Consider the following 12,214-nt stretch of genomic DNA (forward strand, 5'->3'; position numbering starts at 1 on the left):
ATCTACTATATTATTTTGTTCAACTGAAGCTTTCAGAAAGCCTGAATATCACTGCAGTAACTACTTCAAAGTGACGAAAGAGTCTCAGAGATTTTTATTTTGGTACAGTTACATCCTATGGAAAATGCTTTTGTTCCTATACTTGACTCTTGGAAATCAAGGTGTAATAGTTAGAGTGATAAATAGATAAATGCCAGAAAATAAAACCACCATTGATCTGAAAAAAACTTCTTAAATATCATTCATTCTCTCTGCTGGAGATAATGACAGCAACAAGAATAGCAAACAGAAGGTGTGCTCTGAGACTTTATGCTAACTCCAGCTGCACCATCAGCTGGGCCTCTGGAGGTACTTTATCCAAGTAATTGAGCTAAGATTTAACTCAGCTGTGGGGATAGTCAAGCACATCAGAGCAGCACTAAAGTCGTGCAGGTTGATTAGCTCTGTAAACACCATAATATGGGATATTATGTGCTTTTAGCTGATGCTCTTTTTATCTGGTCTGCGATCACATAGCGTGAACAGAAAGTGCTATGAAGCTGTTGACACCTCACCCACCTGGGGAACATTCAATCTTGTGAATGAGACCCAGCCTTAAGGAAAAGCAATTTATGCAGCCATGCAAGATGGTGAAACTGGGCTGCCACTATGTCTTCCAGTTAACTGCCCTGTTAAATAGATTATTCTATGCACTGAGTGTTCTGTCTCTGTTCCCATACTGCAGTTACTCTCAGCTTCCTTCCTGTCTCTCTACCATGCTTGCTCCAGCTTCCTTGCCCTTCCTTAGGCCCTCTTCTGTAACACACCCAGCTCACCACTGTTCACTGGCTCCACAGACAGTTTCACAGATCAACATGCACCCATCAGTATTCAGGCAAATCCCAACAGGCCAGACTCATCCATACCAAGAAAACGGGATTACCTTACAAGTTGCATCATTCTGTTGGGCTCATTTCCTAAAGACAGGTTTGCAAACAGAAGTTTGTGATTCTGGAACTGGAGGCTTGTAGTAATTAAGCATTGGAAAGGGAGAAGCTAAGCTGCAACAGACCCATTCAGCCATTCTGATTAGAATGTTACAGTGCACCATGTTAAAACTAGTTTTGCGTAACAAAAGTCCTTACTCCATTTATTAGTTACCAACATCAAATGCACATAAAACAATGAAGAAAATAAAAACCTTCTTTTCTCTGCTTTCCCTGCTGAGTGCTTGTGGTTCGACAACACCGCTCACTTTTACTATGGGTCTCAACCCATTTGGTTTGGGAATAAACCGGAGCTTTGATGCCACAGGAACAAATTTTTTTTGACGGATAGTTTCAATCTCCTCTGAAGACAGAGGCCGTAGCTGTACTTTGACAAAATGGTTTCTAAAATACAAATACACACTTAGTGTAAGCAACAGGAAAGGCAGAAAACAAAACATTCAATGTCTTTATGATAACTAAAGCCAAACATTTTTCTAAGACAATACAAATACTAACCTCTGCAGAAACTGACATGAAATTCTGAATTTCAGAACAGTATCACAGTATCTTAATGACAATGTAATACAGTAAGAGACCACACATTTCTGCTCAATGCAAATAAAAACCCCTTTTAACAAATAAAAATTTAAGCACAAATTAGTGGAATACATATGAAAATTTTGACATATGTTTTATGCAAGAAACGGGAAGTTGGATATTGCTCATGGTTTCAGAAGTTTGAAAGACATTAACAAAGTTGAAAAGAACCTTCTGAAAACTATTCTAAGAGAGCTCCTGGGAAGGACTTACAAAGAGTAATGGGCTGTTCTACTCCCAACAATTAGGAGATCTACCACTTACTAGGAGTTACAGCTAACTAAGGTGCTAGGATACACAGACAACATAAGGGCTTTAGGTATCCAGGGCTTTGATGAGCAGCTGTCAGTTGAAATGAACAGCAGAAAATAACGAAGAACGTTAAAGGCGCTTAAGTCACAGGTTCTGAGCTTCCCAAGTTCACCTTAACGGGAAATGTGTTTTCCTCCCAGATCCCCCTTCAGGATTTACAGTTCTATGCAGCTTCATCAAAATCAATACTTTTCCATACAATGAATCAGGAAATGGTGGTGGAGCAAAAGCCCTTGTTTCTACTTAAGATGCAATGTTAAAGTACCCTACCTGCAACATAAAAGACCTGGATCAATCTCCTGCACTGCTTGTATTGTTCAGACGGACAAAATGTGCCCTACAGACTAGTGGTTATGATATTACCCTGGGAAGTAGATGAGGCAATTTCCAAGTCCTCACAAAAGACGGGACATCAATCTAAATTTGCATGAAGACTTTTTACAACCCACATAATCCAGCAGGCTGGTTTAGCAAAAGGAGGCTACACTATTACAAAAGGCAGTGGGTGAATGGTGGAAACCTGGTAAAGATGCTCTAAGAGACACCTGAGAAGCCAAGAATGCAGGTAAGAGAGGCACACAAACACTTCTCTTTTGTATGCCTATACAACTCAAATACAAGCTCATGATCCAGCTGCTTGGGACTCTGGGTCTGAGGGATACAGTGCATGATACCTAGAAGGGATAGTAGCATGCAGGGCTAGGGAGTTGAGGTAATGAAAAAGTTTTGAGCGTTTATATTCAAAATTTGAAATTAAATTCCTGGTACAGATGCTGCCCAAAAGAAAGCAGAAATGACTGCTTTTCCACAGTGAGGGATAACTATTATTTATAGAATTAATTCCTTGCTGAACACATAAAACATCATCTACTATACTATTAGGCAAATAACCAAGACAAAACAAGTAACTCCAGTTCAACAGAAACAATTTAAGGATCAAATCTCCATCTCTTTACAGCTCACATTCAAGACTGGAGGGGAAAAAAACCCCAATGAACCTCTATCCTTATTTTAAAAAATATTATTTCCTTTGAAAGTGAAGTCAAAGGCCCGTTACTGGCAGATCTTCACTCCTACCTCTGGCCAGCTGTGGAACTGGATGCCATTGTGCCTACAGCAACATTCATTGCTTATGTCGTGGCATTTATGGCAGTGCTAATGATTTTGAATGTGTGCTAATCTAGCAGCCACTGAACCATGCTGCCCTCACTGGCACCCACAGTGCTGTTAAGCACTGCAACTTGAAGGAACTTGACTAGATGGTCCTGCTGTCTTTTGACATCTCACCTCCATCTGATGGGAGAGATTCAGAATTTCTGCAGCATTTTTAATCTTCAGCAGCCACTGTGTGTGGCAAGGGCATGAGCCTTAAGAAAACAGGTGCCGTCACCACAACATTGGGTTCATTATTTTTGAAACACAACTTTACATTCTGCAGGCTATGTAACTTGAAGTAACTGTAGCATAAAATATTTTTCTTAGTAATCCTGCTTTTAATTTGGGGAATGAAGTTCGATATAGCTTCAAAAATGAATACAAAGTTGTCTGTGTACAATGACAGCACACTCTGACCTCCACCAATACAGCAAGGCTAATATACAGAACCAAGGCCCCTCACAGAACCGTGCTCCATATCCTTGAGTGGGATTCTGCCCAGGATGATCTACTCATAAGGACAGTCCTTCAAGATGAGGATTTACTCCCTAATGACAATGCAGTCAATGCAAAGGCAAGCTCGCAAGTAAGGTCCAGGTCCACCGAGTCCAGCCTGTTCCATCCATTCTCTTCCTCCAAAGGAGGATGCAGGAGAACTCAACAGGAATCAGTGGCTACCAATGCCTTCCTGTGAACCAGCTCAGAGCAACTGCCTTGAGCAGCTCCAGCTGAGGAGAACCGGAACAACAAAACAGCCATGAGGGCAACAACAGAGGTCCGCAGATACTCTTCCTCCAGCGAAGATGGAAGCAGCTCAATAGCCTTTGGCACTGATTCACTAGCAGTGCACGGAAACACCAGCTGGTTAAGAGCAGTGTCTGAACAGGCTCAAAATGGCCAAGGCAGCCCTAAACACCTGTACCCCCGTAACTGTAAACCCCAATTTCTCTCCTCCCATGTGAAGTTGGCAGCTGGCCACCTGCATGAATGCAGGAAGCTGGACTCGTGGCTTCACGAGTACACATCACACTTGAAAAAGCAGTGCTGAAAGCCCTGTCAGTGAAGCTTAACTGCAGCTGCTGGGATCAGACTAGAAGTTCTTACAAACTAGGACTCCCGCAGCCAAGAGCAAACATCCTGTTCTTAGAACACGCCTTTGACAAGCATGCAGCAGCACTTCTTTGGGATGTTTCTCCAGCTTCCAATACCCTGCATCTTAGGGACCTTCCAAGCTAAAGATGAGAAGGGGCTTCCTGCCAGGTGAGGAAATCAGAAGAAATGAGACTCTAGATTAGGGTCTCTTGAGTTCAAAGCACCTTGTCCTTACACATTGGGCTTTTCTGGGAAACTGGGAAAAGGGACAAAAGAGCTAAATCCCAAGTTGTTTTCCTTTAATCACAAACCCCACTAAAAATCTATTATTTACTACTTCTATTATTATTTTTATTATAGCTCTAGTATGTAAATGTCAGTACTTGATCATATTTTGTGCCAAAAAATAGTCTTTAAGTACATTAAAACTCCATAAAACACTAATTGCAACACTACAGCTGTTAGTTTGAAGACAAGACAAACAGAATGTGTGGGACTGAAAATTACATTCTACCACTACTATTTAAAGTGCATATTCTGTGCTACAACTGCAAACAACATCAAGACTCCGTTAAGTGCAAACACAAATGCAAAGAATGGCATTGGAGAAATCAATGCTGAAATCAGGGAGTGACGGGGCAGGAGGGGAAAAAAATCACACGTAACATTGTGGACCAAGAGATCACTGCAAAAGCAGAAGGTTTACCATATAAAATAGCCACTAAAACACAAGACAAAGTATGCTAATTTTTCACAGTTCCAAAGCTCTCTCAGACACCAGCAATTTATAATGAAAATCTGAAAGATGTGAACTAGGGAGATGGGTGCACAACACTGTTCATTAAAATTGCCTTTCCTATTTTAACACTTAATTGCTTAAAATTTAATCTTAAATAATGCCCTAACTTAAATACATGCATGCATTTTTAGGACCAAAAAACCAGCATGGAATTCCAGCAGTACTACAAAAGGAGCTGCAGCTTCTAAATCCCTTAACCTTGAAAAAAAAAAAACCCCTTAAGTCACTAAGCTACTGCCTGATTTTTATGAACAGAGTATTACAGAATTTCAGCAGAGCCTTGGTTTTGGTTTTGTTGTTTCTAAATTAAAGTAGCTGAAGCAAATTGAGTATTTTTAAAATGAACTTTCACAAGGTTACCTTGGGATTCTACCACTATGCTTTACTCATTGTTAAAAGGTGTAAAATACAGACTTATCAAAACAAAATCCTCTTCATAACGGATTTTGTTATTGCAAAGATGTCTCTTCTAATAAAGAAGTCTAAATTTGAATCAGTTTTCTCACACAAAATATTTCTGAAATTACAAACTGTGTATGCTACGGTCACAGGCTGAATTTTCCTTTGGGAAATGAGGCAAACAAAAGGAGGATAAATGGGCAATAAATCAAAGCAGAAATGTAACTTTACACTACAAAACACATGATTTCTACATATCTATCCATTAATACTTAATTAGTTTTCTAGTATTACCTAATTCCAATGTTCTGTAACTTGCCCCAAATAAGTTTTCGGTAGTAGAAGAGCATGTTTTTCTGGAACATGGTCTCGGTGATATAGAAAAATGATCTGAGTAACTCAACAACATAGGTATCCATCAGCCAGTATAGGAATTTGGCCAAAAGTTCTTCACGGAAACAATGTTCATCGGCAGGAACAAAGTGACCACCTTCAATAAACAATTCAAAGGTAGTTATAGTAACTATCAACCCTTAGTATGAGTAAAGAAACAGAACACACAAACAAGAAACGTGCACAACATTCTTGCCTTAGCTTGAGGTCATGAGAAAGAAAAACGGTAAGTACAAGCAATTACACAGATTTGCCACTCCAAATTTTCAGGACATTAAATAATGCAACTGACCCAAGCTTAAAGCACAAATACAGGAACTAACCTGCAGTAACAAATTGACATAGAGGATACAAATACACACCATAGTAGACCAAAGACTTACTTTCTTCCCTCAGCATTGATTGTGCAAGCTCTTTAATGCACCACGGCAAGATTGTTGTGAAAGGAGAGGTAAAATCAAAAGGAACAAGTCTACTACAATATAAAGCTTAAAAAAAAAAAAAAGAAGCAAAAGACTGAAAATACTTAGGTATACTGTAAAAATTAACAAAATTAAACTGGGATGATTTGGGGAAAAGAATGATATTCAGATTTCCCAATTACATGAAAATTAATTGGTTTCAGGGTTAGGCTTTATTTCAGACATCCTATATAAAACCTATTGCTGGAGCCAAAGGAAAAAAAAAAGTAAAAAATTCAAATCACCTGAAGTCCATCAGTACTTCCAATATTTAGATGGGACAACAATTATGAACCCAGAGCATTCCTAACTACTGTCAATTTTATGATCACATAAATCTGTAATTACGTCTAAATACGGATGAGCAGGGAATAAGACTCTGGGCTACAATAACAGTTTTTTGGCCAACTTCCAATAATAATTATTTTAATTACATTTAAAGAGTAGATTTTAGCCAAAATGAAATAGGATTCTTAAAGAAACTATACAGAAATACTAGTCTAGCTGCTTAGCACAAATTATGATTATGGCATGAATGTGTTAAAAACAGCTTAACTTTGATGCAACAGAACTGACACTAAAATTTATAAAATGGAAGTAAGTTTTCAGTTTCCTACTCTCTTTAGTTTTTGCATGCTCCAGGGCAGAGACATTTTCATGTATTTACAGCACTTAAAAAAAGACTACTACTATTTTAACAGAAGCCAGGTAACATCAGTGAAAAAAACCCACTGCTGGAAAACTCTCTAACTGAAGAGCTGCAATATGCAGTTGTAATACACAAATTAAATCAGGATGCTGATAGGTAGCTGCTCTGGAAACAGATTATTTCTTTTCTGAGTTCTTGACAACAGACGTAAACAATTACTACAATTTAGGAAATTGTTGAGAAACCACTAGTACTTTTGGAGGAAAGAACAACCATACCTACAGTGCAGCAAAGCAATTAAATGCATGTTTAAACATCAAGCACATGGGAATACTCTCATGAAAATTAAAATAAGCCTATATGTTGCTTTTCCTGGAATATGGCCAAAGAAGGGGGCATTACATTTTTAAAGATAAGATGTTCCAAATGATTATGAATCAAACACACACTTTACAATAAAGCCTTTTAAAATATTTAACTCCTCAGAATCTTGAAAAGTGTAGTTTTGAACCACAGATTCTGAATAAAGAAATAATATATTTCCTAGAATCAAGAGTTTCTTATGAAAGTGTAACCTCCCCTATTTTTGACATCAGTTCTCAAACATCTGACTTTCTATTTTCCTCCTAAACTAGAAAGAACCTGTAATAGTTTCAGAACTTATTGCACCTTTTAACAAAAGAATACCATTTTCAGCTCACATTACTGTAGGATCCACGTACAGTATCAGGTAAGAATAAACACTGCAAGCATACCAGTCAAGGAAGTGCAACCCACATTGTATAAATGGAGAATAGAAGCACAAAAAATGAAAATATGCATTAGATCCTACAGCAACCAACCACAGGACTACAGCTTCAGCCTCGATTTAAATCCTAGGATAGTGTCTGAAGAACAAACTTGAGGAAAGGAAGATTCACCTGTCATTGTAAAAGAGGACTAAACAGAAATGGATTCACACAGAATTTGGAACAATCAGATGTTGCCCTCCTGAGAGCTTTTTAGCCAGGGACTGCACAGCCTGGGGACTTCTGCACCACCAACTACCCAGGCTGCAGCAGTGCTCAGTAAGGGTCTCTTGATCCTAGAGAAGGGCTCTAGAAAGGTGATGGATGATGACAGCTCTTTTTACAAGGACACGTAATGATGGGACAAGGGGGAAAGGTTATAAACTGAAAGAGAGTACGTTTAGATCAGATGTTAGGAAGAAATTCTTTACTGTGAGGGTGGTAAAGCACTGGAACAGGTTGCCCAGAGAGGTCGTTCATGTCCCAGCCCTGGAAGTGCTCAAGGACAGGCTGAACGGGGTTCTGAGCAACCTGGTTTAGTGGAAGGGGTTCCTGCCCACGGCAGGGAGGCTGGAACTAGATATTTAAGGTCCCTTCCAATCCAAACCATTCTGGGATTCTATGGTAGGCAATCCCTGTATTGAATGGGTCCCATACTCACATCTTTCTCACAGGGGTGATGTGAGGGAGTAAAAAAACCTGGGTTTTTTCACTCCCATAGCAGAGGAACACATGCCACTGCAAGTGTCTTGATTTGCTTTTAGTTCTTTCTGAACTCTTACAGTAACTAACAGGCAGACAGCCTTTATTCCTTACGTGCTTAGATCAGACTTCGAGGGATTTTCAGAGTCACTGCAATTTGGATAACAGGAGTGGATGGGAAAGAGTTTTGTTTTTTGTTCAGCCCAGGTTCTGAATTCATATTTATGAAAACATCATTCTGTTAAACACAAAAAGCATGAATGCAAACAAGTTTTGGAAGGAAGACAAACTTAAGCGTCCTTCCACCATCAGTTACAAACACTACTAGGTTTGCTCCCTCAGCTATGGTTATTACCAATGAACTCAGCAATTCGGACTCCAGGTTCAATATCCTCCCCTTCCCACCTTAAACATGAACACCAAACACCTGACAGCCCCACCACTTAGGTCTTTAATATAAGAAGTACCTTTGCCTAGACGAAGCCACATGCAGTCATTCACTCTCATCCTCCACATCAACTCCTGCAATGAAAGCTTAGCAAACTTCCCCCTGGAAATGAACACTTTGACATTTTTTAGGAACCGGCACTTGTTATGGTTTGAACCCCAAAGCTCAGCAGGGATGACCTTGTCCAGGCATTCCCTCACAAACATGTACACCTGCCAGTGGCTGCTGTGCTGCTTGAGGAGCTCCCTGAGGGCTGAATCACGTGCCTCTCCTAGGTTTTGCTCCTCACTCTGTGACTCCCCACGCACAGGTTCTGCAAGGGAAGCACCTAAGTCGTCTGGCACATCAGTGTGACGAGGTTCACATGTGCTGCTTGTCACACACTTAGTAGGCTCTTTCCCAAACTGTTCTGCTTGCTTCTGAACCTCTGCTTCCCCAGGCAAGGCTGCCTGACAAGACAGCTTGATATTTCTCATAGTGATTTCAGATATCCGAACAGGGCAATTTTTTTTCAAGAGAGCAAAGTAAGCACACTTTCCATGATTGTTTAACAGTTCCTGAAATGTATCCCTCATTTGCCAGTAGCGTTTGGGCAACAACTTCTTTCTCCGCTTGCGTTTTGGCAGATTTTGGTTATGGCTTAAGAATATAGCTTCTACAAGGTGTCTTCCACCTGCCTGAGAGCTCTGCAAGCGATTCAATAAAAATGATTTAGGAAAACATTCTCGGAAACTCCTGCGAGAGTACAGAAGAGACTTCCTCTCAACATATACTGCAGAACTCAGGAATCTATTTGGTAACTTCTTTGACAAATGAGGTTGGGGACTTTCCTGCCTTCTGCATTTTGAAGAAATACTCTCCATGGGTTTGGTTTGTCCTGAAGCCAACTGAGATTCATACGTATGCACCTCTACTCCTTTCCTACGGGATTCTGCTTGCATTTCAGTGTTGGACTCTAAAGGTTTGTTACTCTGAACTCCCCGCAGAAGAGAGCTTTTACCCCACACAAACTTCTTCCTGCCACGAGATGTGCAAACTAAAGAAGGACCAGACACAGCATTGTTACCTCTTTGAGAAATATGGGGGGTTTTAATGAGACTTTCAGAATGTGGTGCTACATACTCAGTTTCAGATCTCTCGGAACTACTTTGGTTTACATCAGGAATAAGACTACAAGCCTTTTCCTCTCTCACTTTCTCCCCTCTTTTTGCCCTCTTGGCTGGAATTTCAGGTTGTTCTCCATGAATCTTCCTTTTTAGGGATGGAGCTGTAGCTGAAACACATGAACCGGAGCCACTCTGTTTTTCCCCATGTTCAGTAACCACTCTGATCTGTTTGCTTGCTTTAGAAACAACTTGTGCAGAACACTGGTCACTGGGCACTAAGCTTCGTATCTTGTTATTTCTTTCATTTCTCATTCTGGAGACGTTATCTTCACATCTCTGTCTGCATTTCCACCCATATGACTTTAAAAGATAATTTCTATGAAACATAAGCCTTTTTTGCACGTATTTAAGCAAGCTAGTACGTTTATGCTTTGAGAGCCTTTGTCTAACAAATACCAGGGATGAGTCTACATTACATGATATAAGTTCATAAACTGGTTGCCCACAAACTTGGTAACAATTACTAGGGGGAACCAGCATAAAGACTGCACAGTGTTCCAATAAATACATCATCACATCATCCCCTATCCTGCTCAACAGTGTCTCCCAGAAGCCGCTGATGCGCAGAGTTTCTGTGGCAGTATTGGGTAGGTAGCTGTATAACTTTGAAAATGGCACGACTGGGAACTGCGAACTGTTTTCATCCGGTAAGGAGTATCCATATGCGAGGACATTCTTCTTTTTTTTTTCACACAGTCTCTGAACGACTCTTGTGGTGACTTCGCTCTGACTAGATAACTGAGGAAACAAAGAAAAAAGAAAATTAGCTTTCTTTACTTCTCCATAAACCACAATATACCCTCTAAATAAAAACATATGCAAAGATACACAGCCCTACACACCAACTTTCAAACCAGTATTAATGATTCACAAGCATTGCACCCAAAAATTAAGATTTTCCAAGCGTACTGCAAGATGTTCACATGTAGCAACGCAAGCCAACGACTTCAAGGAAGTCTTTTTAATATCTGCCCTTTTGATCCCGGTTTTTACGCCCATGGAACGCCCTACACTACTCCCCTTGAGTCCCTCAGCAGCTCAGACTCCACTGCCTCCAGGTCACCCTGCCCGTGGATCCGCGTTCGCAGATCCCCGTTTGCAGGCACGCATCCGTACATACCTGCTCGCGCAGGCTCGAACCGCCAGGGAACTAAGCTAATTTTCTTGAGGCCTCTATTTCCTTTTATGTAAAGGAAAGTTCAACTAAACGACTCGGTACACAATTCCAAAACCCACTCAACAAGTTCGCAACATCTGCTTCCTACCACAGCACAGTTTTGGTCATGCGGCGCTAAGAAAAAAGCGGTCCTCCCTCTCTGAGAAGTTTTTTCTCGGCTCGATCACTGACCTGCGGCCCGTTCTACTCACCTCTTCCCTAATCTCTCACGAGTGGGGCACTTTCCATTCCCAGTTGCTCCCCGGCCACATTCGGCTTGTTCATCCCTACCCACATGGGCACGCAGGGAGTCAGGGAGCCCCATGCACACAGACCTGCAGCGTTATCCGCCCACCGGCACCTGGGCTTTGCTCTCCCACCCCCGAGAGGAGGCAGGGGGCCGATCCCCCACCGCTCCCCGCTGGCTCCGGGGCCAGGAATGAGCCGCGGATGGCTGTGGGAGCCCGGGAGGCCCGGCCGGCAGCAGCCACGAGGGGCCAAGGGCCGCCGCGCCGCCCCCGCGCACGCACGGAGCGCGGGAAGCGCGGTCCCCGGGAAGCCCCGGCAGGGCTCTCGCTGCTCGGCGAGGGCGGCAGCCCCTCGCCCCCGGGCCCCTTCCTACCTGCTGGAAGGTGAAGGGCCGCGGGATGGCGCGGGCGCCGCGGGGGACGCACACGAGGCACTGCCCCACGAAGGTGCAGTAGCCGGGGGCGTCGTCGGCCCGCAGCACCTCGGCGTCCCCGGCGCCGCTGTCCCCCAGCCGCCGGACGAAGGTCTCCAGCGGCACGGCCTCGGCGTAGCAGCGGCGCAGCGCGGACAGCACGGCCGCGAAGGGCTCCCTGCCCGCCATGTTGCGGCCAAGGAGGGCGCGGGGCCACCTGAGGCAGCCGCGGCGCCCCTCCGACCGCGCCGCTGCCCCACCGACAGCGGGGAGCAGCTGCTTAGCGATGAATGAATAAGTAAATAAAAGTATTAACTGGAGAGGCGGGAGAAGAAAACCAGCCAAAACATCCTTTTAAAGCTGCGGTGCGGCTACTCCGCGCCGGTGCCCCCAGCGTGGCCGCGGAGAGGCGGCGGGCGGGGCCGGGCGGGGCGGGGCGGGGCCGGGCGGAGGCCGCTGTCCAGCTCC

General features: G+C 42.9%; 1 protein-coding gene across 1 annotated transcript in view; it reads right to left on the bottom strand.

Moving 5' to 3' along the window:
- Nucleotides 1-11,950, bottom strand: part of TERT (telomerase reverse transcriptase) — a 28,400-nt gene extending 16,450 nt beyond the window's left edge. The window contains exons 1-4 of the mRNA XM_048289616.1: nucleotides 11,708-11,950; nucleotides 8,783-10,667; nucleotides 5,617-5,812; nucleotides 1,181-1,370 (exon numbers count right to left, since the gene is read on the bottom strand). Coding sequence (XP_048145573.1) covers nucleotides 1,181-1,370; nucleotides 5,617-5,812; nucleotides 8,783-10,667; nucleotides 11,708-11,935 — 2,499 coding nt within the window. The 5' untranslated portion in view covers nucleotides 11,936-11,950. The remainder of the gene's footprint in view (nucleotides 1-1,180; nucleotides 1,371-5,616; nucleotides 5,813-8,782; nucleotides 10,668-11,707) is intronic.
- Nucleotides 11,951-12,214: the final 264 nt, after the last annotated feature.

Source organism: Corvus hawaiiensis, chromosome 30, assembly GCF_020740725.1.
Source record: "Corvus hawaiiensis isolate bCorHaw1 chromosome 30, bCorHaw1.pri.cur, whole genome shotgun sequence".
In the NCBI taxonomy this organism is placed as follows: Eukaryota; Metazoa; Chordata; class Aves; order Passeriformes; family Corvidae; genus Corvus; species Corvus hawaiiensis.